Source organism: Brassica rapa, chromosome A01, assembly GCF_000309985.2.
Source record: "Brassica rapa cultivar Chiifu-401-42 chromosome A01, CAAS_Brap_v3.01, whole genome shotgun sequence".
NCBI classification, from domain to species: Eukaryota; Viridiplantae; Streptophyta; class Magnoliopsida; order Brassicales; family Brassicaceae; genus Brassica; species Brassica rapa.
Genome location: NC_024795.2, coordinates 18,423,605 through 18,449,523, shown reverse-complemented (window position 1 = coordinate 18,449,523; position 25,919 = coordinate 18,423,605). Strand labels below are relative to the sequence as shown.

General features: G+C 34.0%; 2 protein-coding genes across 3 annotated transcripts; one reads left to right on the top strand and one right to left on the bottom strand.

The window, feature by feature from the left end:
- The first annotated feature begins 1,631 nt into the window (after nucleotides 1-1,631).
- LOC103829812 (dynamin-related protein 4C) lies at nucleotides 1,632-4,713 on the top strand. The gene is made up of 5 exons (XM_009105512.3): nucleotides 1,632-2,200; nucleotides 2,633-2,915; nucleotides 2,994-3,255; nucleotides 3,344-3,475; nucleotides 3,569-4,713. The coding sequence occupies exons 2-5, from the start codon at nucleotides 2,637-2,639 to the stop codon at nucleotides 4,513-4,515; spliced, it is 1,620 nt and encodes a 539-aa protein (XP_009103760.1). The 5' UTR covers nucleotides 1,632-2,200; nucleotides 2,633-2,636; the 3' UTR covers nucleotides 4,516-4,713.
- A 2,953-nt stretch (nucleotides 4,714-7,666) lies between these two features.
- LOC103829797 lies at nucleotides 7,667-15,877 on the bottom strand. Of its 2 annotated transcripts, none has more exons than XM_009105503.3 (2): nucleotides 13,849-15,877; nucleotides 7,667-13,768 (listed from the first exon to the last, which is right to left on the bottom strand). In XM_009105503.3, exon 2 carries the CDS (start codon nucleotides 13,761-13,763, stop codon nucleotides 13,017-13,019), a length of 747 nt encoding a protein of 248 aa, XP_009103751.1. In that variant the 5' UTR covers nucleotides 13,764-13,768; nucleotides 13,849-15,877; the 3' UTR covers nucleotides 7,667-13,016. The 2 variants fall into 2 exon arrangements, with proteins under 2 accessions (XP_009103751.1, XP_009103746.1); XM_009105498.3 differs by having other exon boundaries at nucleotides 13,845-15,873.
- Between the last annotated feature and the right edge of the window lie 10,042 nt (nucleotides 15,878-25,919).

Genomic DNA, 25,919 nt, shown 5'->3' with positions numbered 1-25,919 from the left:
CAATCTTCATCCAATGAGCAAGGTTCCAAGATCTGATCTGGATATATTATGAGATGTGCCTTTGGAAAAAGCTGTCTACGTACCCATATCGGGATCAAGCCAAACGTAATTCTTAGGTAATATCTTGTCTTTGGCATGAGGTGTGGCTGTCAGAGGGAACTCCTTGTTTAGCTGGTCATCTTAGTCTCTCTTCTAGTTAGGAAGCTAGAACAGAGGTCTCTTCTTCAAGTTGGCTTTTAGATTTCTCTTATAGCTAGGCAGCCGGGAGAGAGATCTCTTTTTGAAATAGGGTTTTAGATCTTTTTTTGTAGCTAAGAGCATTTCCAACCCAAGACCTCATTTTAAGGGGAGCAAAACCTCAAAATGAGAATTTGAAGGGTGGTTACTCCAACCATGAATCCTCAAAAAAATCCATAAATCTTTTTTTTTGCATTATAGTCCTTGACATTAACAAAAATTACTAAATAAGAATAAAACTTTACAAATACATATAAAACATACTTTTAAATATTATACAACATACAATATTATATAATAAAAATAATACAAATTACATATATAGTAAAACAGCACACATACACACAAATTTTAGAAAATTATGTTATGTAATTTGCTTTAATTTATGTTAAATTTGTTTGATACATTTTTATTTTGTGTGAGCTTTATTTAATATAATTTTCTCTTTGTGTGAATTTTATTTTGTGTGAGATTTAATTAATATATTTTTCTATTTGTGTAAATTTTATTTTAATGTTATGTAATATTTATTCTATTTTATTTTATTTTGGTGTATTTAAAATATTTTAAATAAAGTTAGTGGATCTATTTGTGAAAAAATAGTTTTAAGGATTAAAAAGAAAATAAACAGTAGTTTTGAGGTTTTGAATAGTAAAACCTCAAATTTGAGGTGTCACTATTCAAAACGTTAAATTTTGAGGATTTGAAGTTGAATTGAAATGACAAAAACCTCAAAATTTGAAGATTTGAAATTGAGTTGGAGATCCTCAAAGCAGTTAGGAGAGATATCTCTTCTTGAGATAGACTTCTAGATCTCTCTTGTAGCTAGGCAGGTAAGAGAGATATATCTCTTGAGTTAGTATTCTAGATCTCTCTTGTAGCTATGAAGCTAGGAGAGAGATCTTTTCTTGAGATAGTTTTCTAGATCTCTTAACTTGTGATGTGATATGTTCTCAAGTATCAGTTGCTTGGTTTCAGCATTAGTTTTGTAGACAATAATAATGGAAACACCACTAACCTTGCCCTTGATTCTAAAGATCAGTCTCTAGAAGATTGGTATATGGTACATGATAGTGCCAAGAATCTCAACACTAGATCTTCAAGGGACAGTCGTGGCGGCAGCTCATCTTGCTGGTTTTGGACTTCCCCCGGGCAACCACATAGATTAACCAAAATAAATTCTACTAGAGAAATGGAAGCAGAGACATATATGCGCTAAAGGATATTAATGAGAACGAAAGAAAGTCAAAACCAGCCTATGTTTCAAGAAAAGAAAAAAAAAAGCCAAAACCTTATATATTTTTTTTTTTTTGTCAAACAGCCAAAACCTTATATCAAAACAAGAAACATCATTTTTTTTTTCTATATAAAAACAATAAATTATAGTATAAAAATTTATGGATATCCCCGGGCCTAATGGATAATCCGAGTACGTTTGTAGTTTCTAAAATTAGTTAAGGCTATAAAGGACATTACAAGCATTTTATGTTGAACGAAAAATTAAAATAAATAGTTGTTTTTTATAACCAAGTCTTTGGTTGCCAAAATTAGGGCGTACTCAAAATCGAATTTCGCATTCATTGGTTTCACTAGGTTTCGCGTTCATCGTGATTTCACAAGCTCTGTCTCGCCATCCATGGCTTCTCGATGCGCGTTTCATCAGGGATTCGAAAGCCGCAGTTTCATTACGATTTCGCGATTCTCCGTCTCATTTTCTCCCCTGATGAAAGGAATTGGGGAAATCGCATTTCGCAGCACTACGAGATCTCCGTCTATCGTCGATGGTGGATCTGGATCTGGTCGGCGAAGGAGAGAACCCTGTCGAGAGGGGAGAGGAGTCATCGCAATACCGACGCGGTCCCGGTTCAGGCTGAGTTGGGCCTGTGAGTGTTTGGACCAATTGGCTGAGTTGGGCCTGTTAGTGGGCCTGTTGCCGCCGATTTATATATAATCAATAAATACGGTTCGTTACCTTTCCCTCTCTCAATCTTTTACGAAAGTCTTCTGCATTTGTTCTTGGTTAGTTATTTTTCGGTTAGCATCTTCCTCTTTCACGTAATTCATATGTCTGAGTTACCATTGCTCTTCTTTCTTTGAGCTCGTTCTTCTTTTGCTTCTTCTTAATTCGATTTTGTTGTAAGTTCTCGCTCGTACCAGTTGTATAATTTGTTCATCTCCTTCTGAGTCTTAATTGATAAACATTATTAATATTGTTCATCATCTTCTTAACTCGACTTCGTTCTTATTGTGATTTGATTGATTGTTGTAAGTTCTTGCTCGTACCAGTTGTGTATTTGCTCATCTTCTTCCGAGTCTTAATTGATAAATGTTCTTTGGCTGTTCTTATTAGTACTTGATTCTGTTTGTTCTTAAAGAATCTTTTTAATAAATGCAGAAGAATGTCTCTACCAATGTGCCGTTATTGCGGAAGTTCGTCTGCGATCAACTACTGCTGGGTTGCGCGACAACCCAGGATCTGTTACGGACGCAGTAATGATTATGCGTATCAGACTCGTGGTCACCTCCAGAGTCCTATCTGTCAATTCTGTGGACAGAACCCTGCCTTAATTGCATGCTATCAAGAGAATCTCAAGCTCTGCTACCAGTGTTTTGTGAATCACCAGATATGTGTTCCTGCTCTTCACACAGTGCACGTTATCCCTTTTTCCTCTCACATGGTGAGTGAGCGAGTCTTTTCTTATATAGATTGGTTCTTTTTAGTATGTACCCTACTTACAAATACTCTCTCCCGACAGGTATGCGCTCAACCTATAGGAGCCCTTGGTAATAGAGCAGGACGTGGTGCAGGAGAACGCGGACAAGGAGGGGGAAGGGGACATGACAGCGATGGAGGAAATAAAAGACCACGGACTGTCATCGGCCCAGAGATGCCGCTGCTGCAACTTCTTGACAAGCCTGGACCTAGTCAGCCTCATAGTCATCGTCAAGCAGGAATCATGAACTTGGATCTTATGTTTCACCAAAGTACTCTCGCTGCACTTGAGGAGCAAATTATAAGTTCTGTCTCTCTCTTTACATATGCGTAGCTTTTGACCTGCTGGAAGATACTCCTCTTTAGTTTCTTATAGTATAGGTTGTGTTGCAGGATCATATGGTGGAACCCGATTGCCCAGGGGACTAGGCATTGGAACTCGGCTTCCTCTGCTTATTAATCTTCAGCATACTTCTAGCAGTGAATCCAATTCGATTGAGAATTGTATCACCGATGTCATCGCTGGTGAGTTCAGTGTCTATCTCTCCTGCAGTAACATGTACTAAGGTTGAGAGTATGCATTTGAAATTAGTGTCTGACTTTACACTTTTGTTGCAGGATCCACTGGCGTTTCAGGATCTACTGGAGGAGCATTGTTGGCACTCATGAAGGCTGCAAAAGAATCACTTCGAAAGATCCTAGTCCTACGAGATTTCTCCGAGTACCCTCTTGATGGAAACATGCACTGCACCGATCGCTTTGCTGTTATGTTTAGCGGCTATTTGGATGATGTGGAAGCGCAGCATGAGAACGTGGCTGAGTTCTTGACAAAGGAGTTAAAGTATCTAGATGCCTTTGGGGATGTCGACATGCCCGAGGAGGTTATGTCCAGATCAATATTCACGGCAATCCTCTCGCAGCTTCTGGATGAAATTCACCCGAAGCCTGCTGATTTAGTCAGTGGTGTATGGGACTACGTTGAAGCTGTTCTCTCATTGGTCATCACCAAATATTCAGACAATTTTCCACAGATTCAGTCTTCCCTCAAACGAGCTGGTCAAAGTCTTATCAGCAGGATGAAGGAACAATCAGGGAACCGGGTTGCTGAAATCCTTGAGACAGAGAAGCTGACTGATTACACATGTAATCGGACCTACATGACTTCGTGGACTGAGAAGATGAATGAACAACAAAGCTTCATCAATGCTGTTCTGCACGATGGTAGCAAACCTGCCTACTTCTCTTTAACAGGATTCGGTGATGTTCAGATTTCGCATCTACGCAAGTATCACGCTCATTTACTGCAAAAGGCGTTTGGATTGAAGATGAGGATTGCAGCCTACTGGCCTCTCGTCTCGCAGAGAATTGTTGACAGCATTTCATTGCATCTTCAGCTCTCTGTGAATTATCTGGTCAACAGTCGCTTCGAGACAGAGATCTTGGCTGAAATGGTGGATTTTTGGGGTGGTGGAAGAGTTGAGAGGATGCTGCGAGGTGGTGAGCTAGAGAAGGAGGTAATGGAGAGCAGTATCGGCCTCTTGAAGGACACTGTTGACGTCGTTTAGCTATTTCCTCTTGGTTTAGACTAAATTGGCTTTGGCTTTCGCAAGTTTGTGTTCTGAGTCGGTTTGATTACTTTTCTGATGTCTTTTTTTCCTTCTTTTTGGCAAGTGATTGTTATCGATCTTTGTATGCACATATCAATGATTCAAACTTGACGATTGTATAGTTTCCATACAATATTTGAAGTCCTCGTTATTGTAGAAATTATTTGTTTAACAAAACAAAGACAAACAAACGGAATAGCACAGTTAAAAAGTGCTCTCCCTTGGCTTTTTTAAGTCTATAAAAATCAAACCAACCGATCCATAACAAACAAAAATTTAACAAAACAAAATTATTTCAAACCTGCATGAAACGGAAATATTAAAATTAACTCAGTGACTTTTTAGTAGGTGATAATGTGGAAACGCAATTACAAATTACAATGACAGAACATATTCCTTTCTTATTAAAGGAGGAACATTCATAGAAATAAACCTTGGTCTCATATGTTTATTACATGAGTGTCATTTTCTATGTGTCATCACCTCATGCATTCTCACTAACTTTTTAAAAAAATCCTTTGTGAACTAGAATAATTACAACCAAATGCCATTGGTCATATACATTATACTATATGATTACAATCTGATTTGAAAAAAAAAACGGGAATTTATGACATGCAGAATATTAACTCTTTTGTAAAAGGCAACAAAATAAGTTCGACATCTATCAAATCGTTTTATGAACATTTTTGTTTACGTTAATTATAATGCAACATCTTATGAACATTTTTAAACTAATATCAAATCGTATTATAATGCAACGTTTTATGAACATTTTTGAAACCGAATTAACATTTTATGAACATTTTTATGAAACATTTTATGAACATTTTTAAACTAATATCAAATTTCTTTATAATGCAAATAAAGAAACGAGAATAATTTTATGAACAATTTTATGCTTATTTTAGGAACACGCATTATAATCGAACGTTTTATGAACATTTTTGTCAACGTTAATTATAATGCAATATTAACTCTTTTGTAAAAGACAACATTTTTGTCAACGTCACATTTCTTTTCAATAATAGTCATAATATCATTGTATTCACCCTATTCTTTTTTTATTGTTTTGTGGAGTTGAAATATTTGATTGATTATTAGTTGAGTCATGATTGATTGAATAACAGAATATAATCATAATATTTGTTTCTTATATAACGAAACGTGAATAAAATAATTATTTGAAAACATGGCAAAATTGATGGGAATTGATATTCTAATCAATTCATAATCTTTATTTGGGTATTGATATTCTAATGTTTGACACTAAACCGATTTCAATTGGTATATGGTTTGGCTTTGTTATAGTTATGTTCCATTTTGCCTTGGATTTGAAATATCTAAAGTGACGCCATAAAACATACGTTCTAAATGGGATACCGTATAATTTCAAATATGAAAACTGATACACTTACTATTTGGTCAAATATCATATTGAATATTTTTTCCCATATTATGTTCGAAAATATAGTACTTACCGATTTCTGAAAGCGAGATTGCGTGTAGTTAATATGCGTGATCAATCCCATTTATGCTCACAAACCAATCAAAATAATGTCTGATTTGTATTCATATTCCTGATTAATTTTCGGAAACAACTTCCGTTATTTTAAATATGATTTTTCCTTATATGTTCACTCCATTTAATATCCGCACATATGATTTATTTTCAAAAGCTTGAATACATATTACAGTCACAAGATTGAATCTAATTGACTGAAATTCAAATTTATAGGAAACTTAAATCTTCGTATATGCCTAATATGGTAACAAATGATTAATTTCTCAATCACATTATACACTTTCCATTTACTTATTCCGTGTAGTTTTATTTGTCTAATACTATAAATATATGGCTACATATAAAACATCGACTCATATTAAACTCATAGCTACCTCTTTTTCAACCAAAAAAAATCTCAGAAACAAAGAACTTTCAAACAAACTAGGTAATATATTGTACTAATTGAGAATAAACAAATTTATGGAATTAATATTCCTTTCATATATTGCTGAGCTTTTTTCTTTTTTTAAGGTCGTCTGAAGCATGTCACCAACATCGATGGGTTTTTCAAAATCATTTTTGAACTCAAAGATGTCCCAAAAATCAATGAGTTCAAAAAAGGTATATCCCATGAGTTTATTTTGTGAATTTGGTAGTAGTTATGTTTAGTTTGCTAAACTAATTTTCAGCTTCTTCTTGGTATAGAATTGCAAATCACGAGTTTTGAAGATCCTTCTTACGGCATTTTGTTTTTTTCAGATTTTAATGTATTTCTTTATAATTTGGGATCGTTAGTAGTTTTACTTTTCTTTGCCTATGTTTTTTTATAATATTTTAATCATAATTTATTATGATCATAATAATTATTTTTCTTATTTTATGTTTTGTCTTAAATTCATAATAAATTAATATAAATTATTGCACACTATTATATCTTTGTTACCTTCAAATGTTTATAATTTACAGATAATCACTTAAACAATCTTTAAAATCAAAAGAAAACAAGTTTACAACTTATATACATGCACAATTTATAGATTTAATATATAAAAATTAATTTTAGATCACTCACTCTGCGCAGGGCGCGGGTATCACCTAGTATATTCATTATTATAGGAATTACATGTTTTTCTTTTGTCAAATAATCATTCAAAGGGTTACAACCACCAGCGTTTGACCAAAAGGTCGAGAAGCATAACGACAATAACAGAAAATAATCAAATCACCAATAGGTGAGCTAAACAAAAACCCAGACACAGTGGGCAAAACACAGAGCTTCAGTAACTCAAAGGAGGAACCTCACAGCAGGAGCGAAATGTATGCAGCACTTGAGTAGTCAACTCCCTTGTGCATGATCGTTTGCTGCAGCCTCCGAGCTGATGAGAGAACTGAGCCAACTAGGGCCACCAGACGTCACATAGGAATGAAGACGAAGATCTCTCGATACACTAGCTGCTACTTCAGAGGCAACCCTATTCAGGCCCGTCCCTGCCATAAGGCAAGTAAAGCATCTGCTTTAGGCCACAATAAATAGAGGAAAAATTAAGGCCACATATCACTAATTATTAGATAGATCAAATGGTTAACAAGTTTGAACTTATACCATAGTTCGATCTTTCTTTTGTCCAATATAGTTTTTATTTTAACCATTTGATTACATTTTACACTTTTTACTGGTTTGGTGTTAGTGTATTACTATATATTGTTGGTATTTATATATTAGGCCACACAATTTATTTTTTTGTGCTTTAGGCCACCCCAAATTATGGGACGGCACTGACCCTATTCAAAGTCTGTGATGTGATAATTACCTGCATTGTGCACGAGAGCACATATGTTGTTCACAGTGGCGGACCCAAGATTATTTTAAACATGGGTCATAAAATAAATGGGCTTGAAATCTATATTAAAAAAGAAGCAAAAATGAGTATCAAGCAGGAATTGAACCCATGTTTTAGGGGTGTCAGACGATGGGATTTCACCACCAGAACTAAAGAATTTCAGTTTTACTAGCTTAACAAATTACATTTATATATTTTAAGGTGTGGCAGCTGCACCCCTTTCTCTCCACATGGGTCCGCCTCTGGTTGTTCAACACCAGCCAATCCAGAGGCACCCTTATCGAATTGGTGATTAACTCTTATACTCCTTTGGAGGAAACCTCAAGCATCACCCTATTCAAACGAAGATTATTCACCGATTCAACAGCCAAAAACAGGAATTACCTGTTTAACAAAACCAAAAAAACAAACAGTAGTGGGCGACTTCACAAACCTAGGGTTTAGGATTTCTAAGTTGATAGAATTACTAGGGTACGGTTAACTATTGATTTTTTCATCTGTTTTTTTACGCTAGTTCTTAAGTAATTAACTAGAATCTATATCATAGTATAATTAGTAGACAATAAAGTGTTACTGATTTCTTGAAACTATCCAAGATGAACTAAATAGTTATTCACAAAAAAATTTGGTCTGTAGATTTAGTGAACTTATCAGATCTATGAATTGACAAAGAGATTTGGTATGCTAGGATCTATACATATATAGTTTCTGCAACGAAAGCTGATTAATTTAATTATTGTGATTTAAGCTCTAGAACTGTTCTTCGTAATTCTTTAGCATTTGTTTGACTTGCAATTATGATTTACATGTTTGATTTTTCTGGATCCAACGCTTTTCCATTTGTCTTACAAACCGATTTATTTACTCCTTTCTTAATTGATTTCTATTATTGATCTAGCTTAGTCTGAAACTCAAGTGTATTGAGTAAACGTAAAATCTTTGCGGATTCGACCCTTAAGTACTGCACTGCATTTCTGAAATTGCATAGTAATTTAAAGTCATAATTTGAGCTTATCAATTTTTGACAGTTGTTGATTGGTACTCTGATTAATTAACCATTAGATTAGGTGTAGGATTTAGACTAGAATTTTTTTAGATTACTTACTTTTTTTTTCTTGTTTTTCAGGTGCATGCATGACAGTACCAAAAGCAACAAGGAAAAAAAGCTTTTGGAACTTTCAAATCATGAGATATCTGACTTAGAACGCACAAACCGCAAGGCTGAAAAATCAGTGTCGAGCGACACCACAAGAGTACCGAACACCACCAATCTTGCAGGAGCATAGACCGACATCACCCAGTATCAGTCGACACCCTATCCGAAACTGCAGAGATGGTCAATCTGATTATGCTAGTGGTTGATGCACAAGGAGTTCTACAAGACCAAGAGGGTCTTGCGCGTACTGAGGCCAGGCTGAGGCTTGATAATGGTGAGTATGATTCCCACTGAATTTTTTTTTTGCTGAAAATGCTGGAGTTGTTCAACATAGAAAACTCGGAGATTACAATAGGCATGATTAGTTATATGCTAACAGGTCTGCGATTCGAACTTTACCATTTAAGAGGAATAATTTTGAGCTGAAACCCGCATACTTCACTCTTATGGGTCAACACTTTTTTTCATTTTTCTTCTCACGAGCATCTTATGGACCATCTTGAGAGGTTCAAACACATGGCATCAAGCATCAAAGTAAATGGAGTCTATGTAAACTACCTTTTCTCCTAGCTGTTCTCTTACTCTTTATTTGGGGAGGAGCTTACTGGCTCAAGCTCTGTAGCCAGGATCTCTTACTACCATGACCGATCCAAGACTGCTTTCTTGAACAAGTTCTTTAATGATGCAAGGTCTGAGAAGGTGAGAAATCCTCAAATGGTAATATCACACCGAGACAGAAAGAAGTCCACAAAGGTTGGAAAATAACTTCAAACCAAAGAAATACTAACACATATAATTCAAAATTTACAAATTTAATATACCTCATTTCTTAGCTAGAATTACTATATATTTCTCGTTGGCTAAAAATATATATACTTTTAAGAAAATATATAAATATACAATAATCTTGTATTATAATACCAACAGTACAAAATCTTAATCTTTTAAGAAATTTTTATATTTATTTTTAAAAAGGGTTTAAGGAAATTTTTTGAAGTATATATAATTTCAAGGATATATTTCTAAATACATTCAAAGATTTTTTTTAGTAAATTATTTTGAAACCATATTAAAACCATATTTCAAAAATGCTTCGAAATAATTTTTTTTTTAAAGTTTAAATGAAATTTCATTTTAAAAAATTTACAATTTTTTATTAATATACATGATAAAACATTTTTATAAAATATATATCACAAGCTTTTTTTGTTAAAGAACAGAAATGGAAAAAAAATATTTATATACTTCTTTGATGAAAAACAATTTATTTAGTAATAGCCAATTAAACACGTTTATGAATAGAAAAACAAAAATATAATTAACCTAGCAAAATTTACATAATCAAACACAAATAAAACTCATCTATCATAAAATCTAACATAGTAGATCTAAATATAACCTAAATCAAACACAACCTAATAGATGTAACTTATTTCTAGCCCATAAAATCTCTAATTATAAAATTTCAAAACCTAAACTAAACAAAAGTTATAATAAATGCATAACTATAATAGCATCACACACAACTTACATGTTTTAATTGAAAAAAGAGATCTAAGTTAGTTTCAAAAAAAGAGAGTGAGAGAGATCTAAGTTTGTAAGAAGAAGAAGAGAAAAAGACGTATTTGTGGGAGGCAAGTGAAGGGAATTAGGGCGATAGACCAGGGCTGTAAGCCGGTCTGATCACGAAGTCCATGGCTTAAGGCCGGGATGCGATAGACCAAGGATCGTAGCCGATAAGCTTGATCAAAGTATGAGCGTTTTGGGATGGTTTGGTAGTTAGTTGGATCGATCTAGATCTGAAAACCGAACTTAACTGGCATGCCAAGTTGACTGTGAAAGTCGAGAGTTATAAGGGAAACTCGGGTTAGACGTAGAAAGATTCCGAACATAAGATGCATGCGTTGAAACCTAACTCATTAAGTTATCGATAGATTCCTTACGTAATTGTTAGTTTCATGAACCGTAAGTGATCGTGGAAAGGAACTGGCTTAGCCGTGAAGACTCGAAGCCAAAGATGGATGGATAGTTTGATAGAGTGATTTGGATCGTTTACTTTGTAATAGCCTTACGGCAAACTCCCATTGTAATGAATCCTTTGTGAAATAAATAAAAGATTTGTTTATCCTATTGACTTTAATATATAGACGTTTAGATTCTGTCACATGAATCACAGAATATAGTTTACTTAAGAATAAAAGGTCTTAAAAGCGAACTATTAGGCTTTATTTACTCATGGTCAAACCATAGGTCATAGGAATTTCACTGAACTTATCAACTTAGTGTCTGGATTGAAGTGTTACAAGCTACCTCACTTGGATTCAACCATATCTTCACCTCACTGGACTGGCTTCTCTTTCTTCTTTTCCTTAGTGGTGTGGACAACCAAAGAGGTAGTCTACAATTATTTTTGTATATGTGATTTTTTTTTTTTGCTTTTAGTATTCTATGTTTGTTTTTAATGTATGATTATGTGTTTTTATTATGTGTAATAAATTTAACAAGATGATCTTGACAATATAATCCAATTAACAAACAAAAAATTCAGTTGTAACATAAGAAAAATTGTCACTAAACCTTTTTTTTGTTTAACTCTGAAAATATTGAATAATGCAGAAACAAAGCATGTGTTCCAATTACATCAAATGAAGAAGAAGCTGCGTGAAAATAAAGAAAGCCATAAGAGCATCATTATCCCAAGCTCTTAGTCCAAGTGATCAATCAGCATAAACCAAATTAAAAACCGGATCAAACTAAACAATGTAAAATATCAAAAGCATGTTCTTCTGAAAAGATGTCGAGCATGCTTTTTGGAGTCTTACAAAAGCTTGCTTTGCCATGGCACAAAATGAACGACCCCGTCTGCAAGTTTTGTGGCGCGGTTGAAACCGCAACTCGAGAGAAAACTAGCGGGCAAAATGAGAATGATATTTTGAAACGAGCTCATGAAATCTTCTACAACAATCTCTTTTTCATCGTTTGATCAAAGTCATTCTATATAATATTGTATCATCGTTTGTTTCTTTCAAATTATTCTCGTTTATTTTACTAATCTTTGTTTTTATGTTTTTATTTAAAAATCAATGTTTAAAATATTATCTTTTACTATTTTTTATTTAATAAATAAATTTTACTTAAAAAAATATTTAATAATTTTTTTTTAAGAATCTTTAATTTAGAGACTTGTATTGGAGCACATAAATGTTACCGTCTCTTAGCACAGTTTCTTAACTCACATTTACTATTAAAGAAAAAATAAGAGACCCTAAATAGGTCTCTAGGTTAAGGATGAAAAACCTAAAGCTCATAGTTTCCCATAAAACCACATAGACCCAAAAAAAGTTTCACAAGTTCACCACCTCCTATTGGGAGTTGATCCTCGTACCTTCCTCCGCAAGCAACCCTGTAACCAAAAAGGACTACCTTGGGCCACATATGACTGCAATCTCATCTCCTTTGTCACGCTTCGAGCAATCAGAAAAGCACCCCTGTTAGCATCTCTCGTCACAAGATTCACCTTCCAATCTATAAGATTACACAGCATTTCTCTTAATTCCATTCCATACGCTCGAAAAGCTGGCCAGGCTTTTGGTCTATTTAGAGATCCAACCAATTCTGAAGCTTCTATCTCAAAAGTCACATTCTGCACTCTATGAGAGACCATACTTTCAGCTAAACCTAATACTGTAAATTACTATAAATTGTCTATAAACGATAATATTTATATTTTAAAAAATAGAAGACCATATCGATCCTCTATCCATCCCTTTACAAGATGGGGTTAGTTGTAACTAATTTATTCTTTTTGTTATTCAATCGAATTTTGCAAATTTGTTATGATGTCAAAATGAAAACTAACATTACCCGTAGAATAAAATCCGAACAGAACCCTGAAACTAAGGACTTCAAAATAAAATAGAAAAAATTGCGATCATGTTGACTGCGGCCCGATGACCTATTCGAATGCCGCAGGATGAGGAGCCGGCGTGTAGGTCTCCTTGGCTACCGCTGCAGGATGTGTCGGTGGTAAAATGAAATGATACGTTCCGACGAGAAAAGTGGGAGAAAGTCTCTTGCAGGTCACGCAAAGCTGACATCTCAAATGGGGCGGCACGGCGTCGGGAAGGTGAATCTTTATGTCGCAGTTGTAGCATAGAAACTTGTTGTGTTGGGGACAGAAAGAGTCAGCGTCTGCCTTTAGGCATGATTCACATCCCATTGCAGACAATATCTCGCAACTGTTATTTCCATTGCAGATCATCTGAAGCATCCCTTTTCTTCTCTCGTTGTCACCCACATGATTCTTATGCTCATGATCATGATCCTTCCAATTTTCATGCTCATGATCATTCCCATTACCATGCTCATGATAATTCCCATTACAATGATCATTCCCACCATAATTGTTGTCGTTGTTATGGTGTTGTTGAGGAAATCGATTGATGATTTGAACGTGATGGCCATAGGCGACGCAGTTGTAGTGACGTGAATAGCAGGATTGGCAAAGAACGATCATGTGGTTGGAGCAGAGGAGTAAAGCTGGATTGATCATGCATTCATCACAAATTTGGTAACGAATGTGTCCTGCAGCATCACGTTCACAATGCCTCAGGTAGTCACAGGTAAGGCAGAAGTTCTGAGTTTCGGTAACGCAATGGATCACGGCTGTCGTACTTGTACATCTGTGGCAGATTTTTGCCATATTTCCTGATTAAAAAAAAAAAGGAACTACATAAATATTGTATCAACGTATCAAAAACGGGAGAGAAACAAATAAACTTACAGACCACTAGGGGAAGAAAGGAAGCAATCTTTACTTTAATCGTTAAGCAATCCTTTGTATATATATATATATATATATACACACTATTGTAAATTTTGTTGCTCACTATTGAATATATTCTTAAATAAAGAATATCCTTTGAATAAAGAATAAATATATTCTTAAATAAATAAGTTTACGATTATCCTTCTTTTTATCAAAAGTTTATGATTATCCTTAACTAAAATTATTTCTGTAATTCAACATCTCGTTTATTAATCAGACGGTTGACTAAAACAACACACACTAATACTAATAGGATCCATGTTTCTTAAAATTTGAAATTAATTATATCAACAAAAACTACTAGCAGACTATGTTCTTACGTATAAACTTATACTAGATGATAACCCATATTCTGCGCTGAGTGAAATTTATCTAGAAATATTTATATGATCTATCTTGAGAAGTATCATTTTTATCTACCATAAAAAAAGTCATACTAAGACTATTTCATAATATGACATAACAATTAATAAGAACTAGGTGGACCGTCCGCACGCATGTGCGGGCATTAACATTAATGTTAAATTTATATTATATTTACAACTATATAATACTTATGTTACATGTATATGGTTAATATGAAAGATTCGATGTTACATATTGATATTTATACTATGTTCATATTAACAAATAATACATTAGTTTGTTTAGATAACGATCACATTTAACACTAATCTTAAAACATCAGAAAATATATAATCGAGAAAAAACAAATATTTCACGCATAACTCCAATAAAAAATCAGCCATGAAATATAAAAGAGAGATTTGAATTACCTGAGATTTATTATTATTGGTTTCATTGTAACAACAGAGATGATTTACGGTTTTCTTCTCTAAGTCTTGAGTCATAGTAGAGGTTATTCTAACAAAAATATTTAAAGATGTAAACAATTCTCAAAAGATAACAAATTATATAATTGATAGGACGACATCAATGAGTTTCAAAGTTCTTAAAAAGTTTTGATATTAACTTTGGCTCTCAGACGTACCGAAGAGGATCACGCACAATAAATAAATTGCACTTGATTAGCATACATATCTTATATTATATTTTTGATAAGTGATTTAACTTTATAAAAAAAAGAATTACCTTTTTCGAAAGGGATGATCAGTTCCTGGATAAACAGAGTCGTCATTTTTTGTTAGTTGAATCACTACTAGTGCAAAAATATAGATAGAGATACAACATGGAGAGGAAGAGAACAAAAATAAACAGAGAAGAAGAATCCTCCATAAAATTACCACTAATGCTATTTCCGTCTATGAGTTACTTATTGATTATCATACACCTGCGCAATATCAACAAAATTAGAATTTAAATTATAACGATCAAAAACATATGAAAACTTAAAAGATAGATGCGTGAAACTAACTAATGAGGGTGGCGTGATATTTATATAGCAAATTAGTTTAAGTTTCTAAATGACCTAGTTTTCAAGAGAAGCTATGAGATATAATATCCTCTAATAAATTTTAATTCAGCTATGCAATAGAATATCTTCTAATAAATTTTTAAAGATATTCTGGTTATAATATATACAAAATTTTGGTAACTAAAATCTTGCTATATATATATTTAAATATTAAATGCATGATAATAGAAAAGAATATATCTCATCAGTTGATTGCAACTGATTTTTGATAAAACAAATCTCACTATAAGGATTTAAATAATAGACAATAAGGAAAGAATAATGAATTTTAACGTTAAAACACCACAACTAATTTTTTTTGGGTAAAAACCCTCAAACTAAGTACTTAACGAAAAACTCCCTAAACTAACTTTATTTAATAAATTAAACTTTGATAGGTCATAGTTACTATTACTACCTGTAAATCTTTAGTTTAGGGGTTTCTACACTAAGTAAACATAGTTAAGAAATTTTACCATTAAAATGAAAAAAATTCAAAATATTGTAATAGGAGGATAAATTTTCAAAATACATTTTATAAATTATGTATAAGCTTCTATAAATGACTTAGAACCTCTTATAATAATTTAAAACGTCTGATTTTTATAAATGTATTTATAATTTTATAAATGATTTATAAAGCATGCATTGAATTATTAGACATTAATAGTTATTATGATACTTTATATACGAATATAATTATTTCTATATAAATATAAAATCATTATATCAATTCAAATAAACACTTTTGTTTATTATTTTATGTAATTTATAAATCTATAAAAAATTGATCGCATTATTACTCTTTCATAGTTTCAACAATTAGTTATCATAAATAATTATTTCTAATATTATGTAGATTATTTGGAAAGTATTTATTTGAATTATCCTTTCATTTTAGATATAATTATAATAATAAAATTAAAAATCATCGGTCAATCAAATTATAACAATTTAAAAAGTTCATTTATTATCAACACGTAATAAAAATCACTTATGTGACTTCTCAATCAATATATAATAAAATTTATATTTTTATATTATAACATTATATAAATAATTTTAAAATTCTGATAAATTTATTTTGTAAACAACGATAAATAATTTAAAAATTATATTAATAAACATGCTTGGATTTTGTAATATTTAAAATAGTTATTATACAATTATATTCGAATACAATTCATCAAGTAGAGTATAAAACTATTATAATTATCTTATATAAAAATTCGTTCATTATATTTTATAGTTTATAAATATTAAAAGTAATAAATATAATATTATTAGTCTTTCTATAATTTCGAGATTTAGGTGCCATAAATTGTTATTTGTAATATTCTTTAGATTATATGGCAAGTGATGATAAATGTTTTTAGACTTATCTTAAATTTTTAGATCTAATTTAAATAAATAAAAATTAAAAACAATCGACCAATCAAATTATAACAATTTTTTTGAAACTTCACCTATGAACGACACGTCACCAGACCTCAGTAAAGTGACTTCTCTTTTAATATATAGGGGGATATTAATAATAAATTAATTTTAACTATAGATTTGAATTTTATTTTCAGTTATAACAAAATCTTTTGAGAAAAATCTAACAAAATCCTACTAAATTTTTAAATAATTTTTATTAAATATTGCATTAATTAATTTTGTAATTGCGTAATTTAATGCTTTCATTTAAATAAATTATCATCTACGAGTAAAACGGGTTCAAAATGTCAGATTTTTTTATACAAATGAAGTTATTAACATATGTTAAAAAATTATTTCTACAGCTATATATTTTCAAAAATCATATGTTGAAAAATATTTTTTATTTGATTATTTGAAATTATGATAACTCGAAAACGTAATAAAAAGGTAAAATGTATAAAACAAACTCTATATTAATAGAGTAATAAGAAACCTAAACAATAAAATTAAAGAGTTATAAAATACAAAATACTAAGATATAAATTGTATATTTAAAATTTTATAATAATATCAAAATTAAATATTTATAAGATGAAAATATATCTGCACGATGTGCGGGATAAACTCTAGTTTATAAATAAATAAGATGTACATATGTATTTTTTTTCAACTCATCAGGTCTAGATAACTTTAACACTGAATCATTTAATTTTTGTAGTCTTATTCGTTTGGATCTGCATCAATTGTTAAAGGCCCATTAGAATGTTGTCCACCACCAATCGTTAATTGAAGTCTATCGAAAAGCATATAGAAAATTGATGGTCCACCAAATATATACGATGGCGTTACTTAAAGCATCTCATTTCTTCTTCCAAAATAAAGTAGAGTAAAAATAAATATGGAGTAAAAATATTTTAACTCTATTCTATTTTCTACTTCATAATAGAGTGATGAACAAACAAAAAATAGATTACTCCACTTATGGAGTAAACTCCATTATGGAGTGAGATATAGAATTGGGTTGGAACATTCTTTACTTCATATTCATTTTTACTTCATTTTACAAAAAAAAAAAAATAGAATGAGGATGGAGATGCCCTTAAACGTAATTTATCAGTAAGTTATAATGACTTCTAATTGGAGAAACCCGTCTTTAAAACCATGAATTTTCAAATTAAAGAAAAAAAATTATAACTCGTATTTGAGCCCAAAAAATATATAACTTTTAAATATTGACCGTTTTATATTTTATTGACCCAACCATTTAGAAAATTCGAATAGTCAATCGTTAAACTTGAGTAACAGCTGTTATACCCAATATGACGCCGTTTTAAAAATCATTGTGTCTAAGAAAAATATCAAATCAATTTCATCTTCCTCACTCAAAAATCTAATGCTCAATTCAATTTCATCTTATCCAAATCGATTTCAAAGGAAATCTCCGATGAAGACAAACAGCAGTGCTTTCTCTGGCGTAACAATCCGACTTTATCAAACTGATGAGAATCATTACTTGTGGTTGGGAAAACCACCACTGCTTGTCTTATCTGAAATTGCCTCTGAAATTGATTTGGGTAAGATGGAATTGAATTGGGGAGTAGGTTTTGAATTGAGGAAGATGAAATCAATTTGCGGTTTTTCTTAAACAAAATGAATTTAAAACGGCGTCGTACTGGGTATAATGACTGTTCCTTGAGTTTAGTAGTTGATTAATTAAATTTCTTAAATGGCTGAATCAACAAAATATGAGAATTAAAATGTCTATTTTTAAAAAATTGAGGAATTTTTGATTCAAACACAAATTGGAGGCGTTATGGCTTTTAATTTGAAAATTTAAAGTTTTAACGACCTATTTTAACACCAGAACTATCATATAATAACAAATGCACATCATCATTCATCACGGCCCTAATTGCACACATTATAAGTATCTAAACCTATTACCTCCCTATCATAAAGATCGAAACTCGAATCCGCACAACCAAAATTTTGGGTTGGTTTAATGGTTTAAAATGTTAACCGATATTTAACCAGGTATTGGTTTCAGAACTGAATTTAAAACCGACCCGGCCCAACCCTCTAATAAAATCCCCAAATTGATCTCACCCCTCAAGAACCTTAAAATCAAAAATACAAAGACAACCCCTTTCATTTCCCATAAATCCAAGAGGGACATCAGTCCACGAATTCATTGTTAATTTCTGCCTAAACACTCTCCATTTTTTATCGTACTCTCTCAAACACAAAACAAGTTTTACACAAAATCCAAAAAACCAAGAATATGACCCATGCACATAGGTTTCACAAACACCATCATGCCCACCACACGGTTAACCCAAAGAATAAAGAAACAGAGGAGAGAGACTGGAGAGGAGCTCGGATTTTCTATGCTCCGTGAAGACTCTTGGTTAGTTTCAGTCAAGGTTCGTATGAGGAGCTTCTCAAGACTTCTTCATGGAGTCTTATGCTTCTGTGGCAGTGCGTATTGAGAAAATACTGTCTCTGGAGCTTATGGGTTCGTCGTCTTGGATCGACTTGCTTTCCAGTTATGGTGTATTTTTCTCTTGTCTTCTTTTGTAGCAGGTCTTGAGGTGTGGCAGTCTCACTGGCTTATTCCTTCTAAATAACAGCTTCAGTACACAGCTATTGACTTTCTTTAGTTTTGAGAGATGGTGGAAGGCAGCTCTTCTCTCCAATTAGTGGTGGAAATATTTCTATGTACCTTTCCAACGAAGCTATGGTGATCCTTCGTTGTGGCAGGACTGATGTGGTTGTAGCAGCGTACTTTTCCGGGAAAAGCTTCTATGGTTCTTCGTTGTGGCAGGACTGATGTGGTTGTGGTTGTGTACTTTTCCAGCAAAGCTGTGGCATTCTCATTGTGGCGGGACTGATGTGGTTGTAATTCCGTACTTTTCCAGCAAGGCTGTGATGGTTCTTTGTTGTGGTGGGACTGATGTGGTTGTGGTTGTGTACTTTTTCAACAAAGCTGCAGCGTTTTCGTTGTGGCGGGACTGATGTGGTTGTAACTTTGTACTTTTCCGGCAAGGCTGTAGTGATTTACTGTTGTGGCGGGTATTATGTGGTTGCGGCTTCGTATTTTTTCAGCAAAGCTGCGGCGTGTTTTCTTTGTGGCAGGATTGATGTGGTTGGAGCTTTATCCTAGTTGTGGTGGTCGAGAATCAATTGCTCCAGTACTCCTAAAAAAAGTATTCTCGAGTACTCCTCCCTTTTTTTCTTTTCAATTGAATGTTAATTTAAATCACAAAAATTATTAAAAGACCTACCAACCAGACGAAATCTAGTTATTTACAAATTTATCAGACGGACTATCCAGACCCAAACCATACCCACCCGTTAGATTTTGATCCAGACATAAAAATCTAGACATCAACTAAGTATTTCAAGTTTTACTCATTTTTTCTATTTTTTCACTGAAACAAATCAGTCTTATTTTTTTCATCTTCTTATCACATGAGAAAAGATAATCTTCAAATAAAAGACAAATCAAAATTTTCTCCAGAAAAAATAACTAAATAACAAATCATGAATTATCCATCGAAAGAGAAGAAAAACAAACCCAGAATTGTATAACTTAGTAAAACTTGATATAACTATAAAAATTTGTACAACTTAGTAAAACTTTAAATAGCTTAGATTATATAACTTAGTAATACTTTGTGAATTTTATGATGATGACTTAATTTGATAGTTACGTTTTTCTATGAAGTGTTGCTTTTAAAGGACAAAAATGAAACTATCTGACCTGTGATAATAGAGACATGGAACAATGTGAGCAGGATGGTGGTTTAGGTGTGGAGAGATGAAAAAAGAATTTTGATAAGAGTGTGGAAGAGAAGGATAATAGAAGTAATATGGAAAAAAGAATTATCGTAGAGATGAGCAAAGCGAGAAAGAAGCAATGAAGAACAAATCAACCATTGGTAACCAATACAAGTGACAAAGAAAAAAACCAATCATTGTCAACCGATACAAGTTTTTGTAATAAATTTTTGTTATTTATATTTATGTAACTCGGTATAACTTTGCGAAAGTTCTCCATTTTTGTTTGTCACTTTGTAGATCTTGAGATTACTTTGTTTTGTGTTTGTTTAATTCGGTAAAAATTTATCAAAGTTTCATATTTTTGTTTTTCAAACTTATTATTACTTTATATTAGTATTTGTGTAAATTTGGTTAAGCTTAGAAAAAACTTTACATTCCATTAAGGTGATACAAATTTTGATTAGTTATACATCCAAATTCTTATAACTACTAGAAATAAGAGAACATAGAACTATCATTATTTTCCTTGCACTATAGGGTTTCTCAATCTTCTTACTTGCTTTAAGAAGTAGAACTTCTTCTTTTAACACACTAAATTTGTTGTTTGTGTTTATGTTACTTGGTTTGTTATTTATGTTCGTAGAACTTGGTGTAACTTAGAATAACTTTGGTTAAGTGTCTTATTTTTGTTTGTCAAACTTCGTAAAATTTAGTATTACTTTTTTTTATTTTCATGTTTGTGTAATTAGGTAAAAATTTGCCAAAGTTCTCGATTTTCGAACGTCAAACTATGTATTATAGAACTTCAAAGATTGAATATGAATCACAATAAAGAATAACTCTCTTTATTAACTTGAGAAACTAACTCAAAACTCAAGCACACAATCAATCTCTAATATCCTTAAGTTATGCAACATGTTTGCATCTCCTTATATAGAGATATTATTTCTCCTAATCCTAATAGGTAATATAGTTTAGATAACTCCTAAATATAATTCATATTTCCATAACTCGTAGGATTAGGATAAGCTTGAATCTCAAGCAATCTTCAAGCTTAATCCATCATTCTCCCCCTTAAGCTTGAAGTCTTCTCCTACTACATCTTGAACTCCAATGAGATCTCTCATCTCCTTGAACTTGATTCTTCCAAGTGCCTTTGTTAAGATATATGCCTTTTGTTCTTGTCCTGGAACATGCTGTACCTCTATAAGACCTTTCTCTACACACTCCCTTATGAAATGATATCGAGTATGAATGTGCTTGCTTCTTCCATGAAATACAGGATTCCTTGTCAAAGCAATTGCAGATTGATTATCAATCTTGATAACCACTTTCTCACCCGAATCACCCATAATCTCGACGAGTAAGTCTTGTAGCCATATGGCTTGCCTCGCTGCTTTTGTCCCGGCCATGAACTCGGCCTCACACGAAGATAGAGCCACTGTCTCCTGTTTTTGTGAGCACCATGTGATAGGACTGTTACCAACGTAGAACATGTGCCCGGTGGTGCTCCTACCATCATCTTCATCAACGTTATGACTACTATCACTGTATACTATTAACCTCATTGGCTTCGAGTTAGTATGTTGAAACGTGATACCATAAGTTGTATTGCCCTGTAGATACCTCAAGCATTGTTTCATAGTAACTCCATGCGACTCTCTTGGCGTATGCATGTACCTGCTCAAAACACCCACACTGTATGCCAAGTCTGGCCGTGTATGAAGTAAGTAGCGAAGACACCCGACATTCCTTCTATAATTTGTTGCATCAATTTATTTCTCATGCTCAGCCTTCGACATCTTAAGCCCTGCTTCCATTGGTGTGTGACACAAGTTACAGTTTTTCATCCCTGCTTCCTCCAGGATTCTCAAAGCATAGCGTCTTTGGTTTAACGTTATATCTCCCTCATGTTGTTGAACCTCGATTCCAAGATAATAAGACAACTTCCCGATATCACTCATCTCAAACTTGGATGACATCTCTCTCTTAAACTCCTCAATGACACTCACGCTTGTGCCGGTTACAAAAAGATCATCAACATAAACAGCAAGTAGAAGTAGATCACCATTAACTACCTTCCTGTAAACCGACGGCTCCTTTGAACATTTACTGAACTTCAGCTCCGCTAGTATTTGATTCAACTTGTTATTCCATGCTCTAGGCGCCTGCCTAAGACTGTAGAGGGCTTTGTGCAGTCTGTATACTATTCCTTCAGCTCCCTTCACGACAAAGCCTTCGGGTTGCTTCATAAACACGGTCTCTTTCAACTCTCCATGGAGGAACGCCGTCTTAACGTCAAGATGATGGATTTCCCATCCTCTAGAAGCTGATATACTGATCGGAAGTCTAATTGTCTCGATCCTTGCTACTGGTGCAAAGACCTCCTCAAAGTCAACACCATATTGCTGTATATATAGCCCTTTGCTACGAGCCGCGCCTTGTACTTATTAATACTACCATCTGCGTTTCGTTTTAGCTTAAACACCCACTTAAGGTTAATGGCCTTAGCTCTGTGTGGCAAATCAACAAGCTCCCACGTTCCATTCTTCACTATGCTCGCAATCTCATCTTCACACGCTTTGATCCATTCTTCCATCTCTTATGCTTCCTCGAAGTTTTGTGGTTCACAGTTTATTAACATGAGTAGGCGTTCTCCTTCCTCTTCTTCGATGAGTAGTATATAGTCATCAAGATACTTTGGCTTTGTTGTCTCTCTTTGTGATCGTCTCAGCACTGGAGCCATCTCATCTTCTTCCTCGACTTCATCTGAGACTTCTTCTTGCGTTTTGTCTCCTTCATCTTCATTCATACTTGTTGCAACAACTTCTCCTTTAGCCTCGCTTAATTCTTCACATGAGGTTGGTATTCTGTGAGCTTCGTCTATACCGTGATTCCCAAATTCTCCTACCTTGATGGAGAAGTTTCATATACTTCCAGGCTCGTTGATATGCTCACTCCAGTCCCAGCCTTTTGACTCGTCAAAAACCACGTCTCGACTTACTATGACCTTCTGTGTCTTTGGATCAAGCATACGGTATGCTTTTGATCTAGGCTCCGTGCCCAAGTGAACCAGTATACATGACTTGTCCTCAAGTTTCTTCAGGTGCGGCTTAACTACCTTCGCATAACCAATGCAGCCAAAGATACACAGGTGGCTTAAGCTAGGTTTCTTTCCTCGAAACGCCTCATACAGTGTTATGGCATCAAGTGATCTTGTAGCTAGTCGATTCAAAAGATAAGTAGCATGTCTCGTTTCCTCTCCCCACAAGAAGTTTGGAATCATCTTGTCCTTTAGAATGCTTCGCGTCATCTCCATCAATGTTCGGTTTCGTCTCTCGACTACTCCGTTCTGTTGAGGAGTATACGGAGCCGTTAGGTGTCTTTTGATACCTGAACCTTCACAAAAAGTATTGAATTCGCTTGACACGAACTCTCCTCCTCTATCTGTTCTAAAAGTACCTATCTTCTCTCTTGATTCCCGCTCTACTATCTCCTTAAAGCTCTTGAACTTCACAAACGCCTCACTTTTCTCTCTGAGTAAAATAGACCACATGTATCTCGAGTGATCGTCTATGAGAACAAAGATATATCTTTTCCCTCCAGCCGTACTAGGCATTATTGGACCACACAGATCGCCATGTACAAGTTCTAATACCTTTGTTGCTCGGTAAGACGTTGCTTTTGGGAACACTTGTCTCGCTTGCTTCCCAAGCAAGCATGAACCGCAAATCTCTTTCTCGCAAGACATCTGTGGAATTCCTATTAGAAGCTCACGTGAGATCATAGACTTCATAGTTCTATATTTCACATGTCCTAGCCTAGCATGCCATGTAGCTGATTCTCCCATTGACGTTGATTGTAGGCACAAATATTCTTTTAAACCCATTCACACCTTATAGAGTCTGTTTCTTGACCTCTTTGCCTTAACGAGCAGCTTTCCATCACGATCATGCATCGTCAAGTACGCTTCTTTTAATCTCACATCACATCCAAATTCTGTAGCCTGACCAAGAGAGATGATGTTACTCTTGAGGTCCATGATATAGTACACTTCTGTCATCGTTCTTGCTTCTCCATTACGATCGATAAACTCAATGGATCCTTTTCCTTTGATATCTATCCTCGAGTCGTCTCCAAACTTGAATTTTCCGGTGATGGAATCATCAAGAAGTCTCAAGTACCGTTTGTCGCCGGTCATATGATTGCTAGCGCCATTATCTAAGTACCAAATATTATCTCCACTTGAGCTTGGATCGTATTTGCTTGGTATGATGCCGTCTTCATTGAGATATACAATCTCGTGGATCATCAGCTCATTTGCGTCCTGCGTGTCGCTATTGTTCTCTAACGTTTCTTGCAGCTTAAGCAAACGATCCGAACAATCAGAGGCATAATGTCCTAACTTGTCGCACCTGTAACACATGACCCTTGATGTGTCTCTTCCTCTCCGCCATTCCTGCCGCGACCTCTTCCTCTGTACCACGAGTTTCGTCCACCTCGACCTCTACCTCGGTAGTCCTTGTAACCACGGTTTGCTTGGTTAGGGTTTGTTTGCTCAGAATTCGCATACATCAGCTTGTTTTGATCACCTTGAGGTTCTTCTTCCTCATCTGCGACGCGTTCCTCATAAGCTTTAAGCCGTCCTATGATATCCTCGAAGCTTGTCTGATTTAGGTCTAAGACTTGCTCCAAAGATGCCACAATATGAATATATTTTCTTCGAGGTAGGCTCGTCAAAAACTTCTTCACAAGCTTTGGCTCATCGATGGTTGCTCCAAGTGCCGCAGATTTTGACGTGATCTCAGACAATTTTCCTCCAAAATCATCAATGGTTTCATCCTCTTTCATCTTCAGCCTATCGAATTCACTCATTAACGTTTGCAGTCTTGCTTCCCTAACCCTTTCTGCTCCTACATGCCTTGCTTTAATGGCCTCCCAAAATTTCTTTGCCGTATTAAGCTCGCCGACTTGTAGGATGAGAACATCTGGTATTGATTGAAACAGAAGCACGACAGCCATATCATTCTTGTCTCCTTCGGTTAAGTCTCCTTCAATTGCATCCCATGCCTTATGAACCTTGAGAGCGGCCTTCATACGCATTGCCCATACCGTATAGTTTGTTGATGTGAGCATTGGGCATCGTATTGAAGACGTACCTCCTTCCTTCGGTTTGTCTATTGCAGCAACGATATCTTCCATCTCTTATGGAAGGCTCTGATACCAAATATAGAACTTCAAAGATCGAATATGAATCACAATAAAGAATAACTCTCTTTATTAACTTGAGAAACTAACTCAAAACTCAAGCACACAATCAATCTCTAAAATCCTTAAGTTATGCAACATGTTTGCATCTCCTTATATAGAGATATTATTTCTCCTAATCCTAATAGGTAATATAGTTTAGA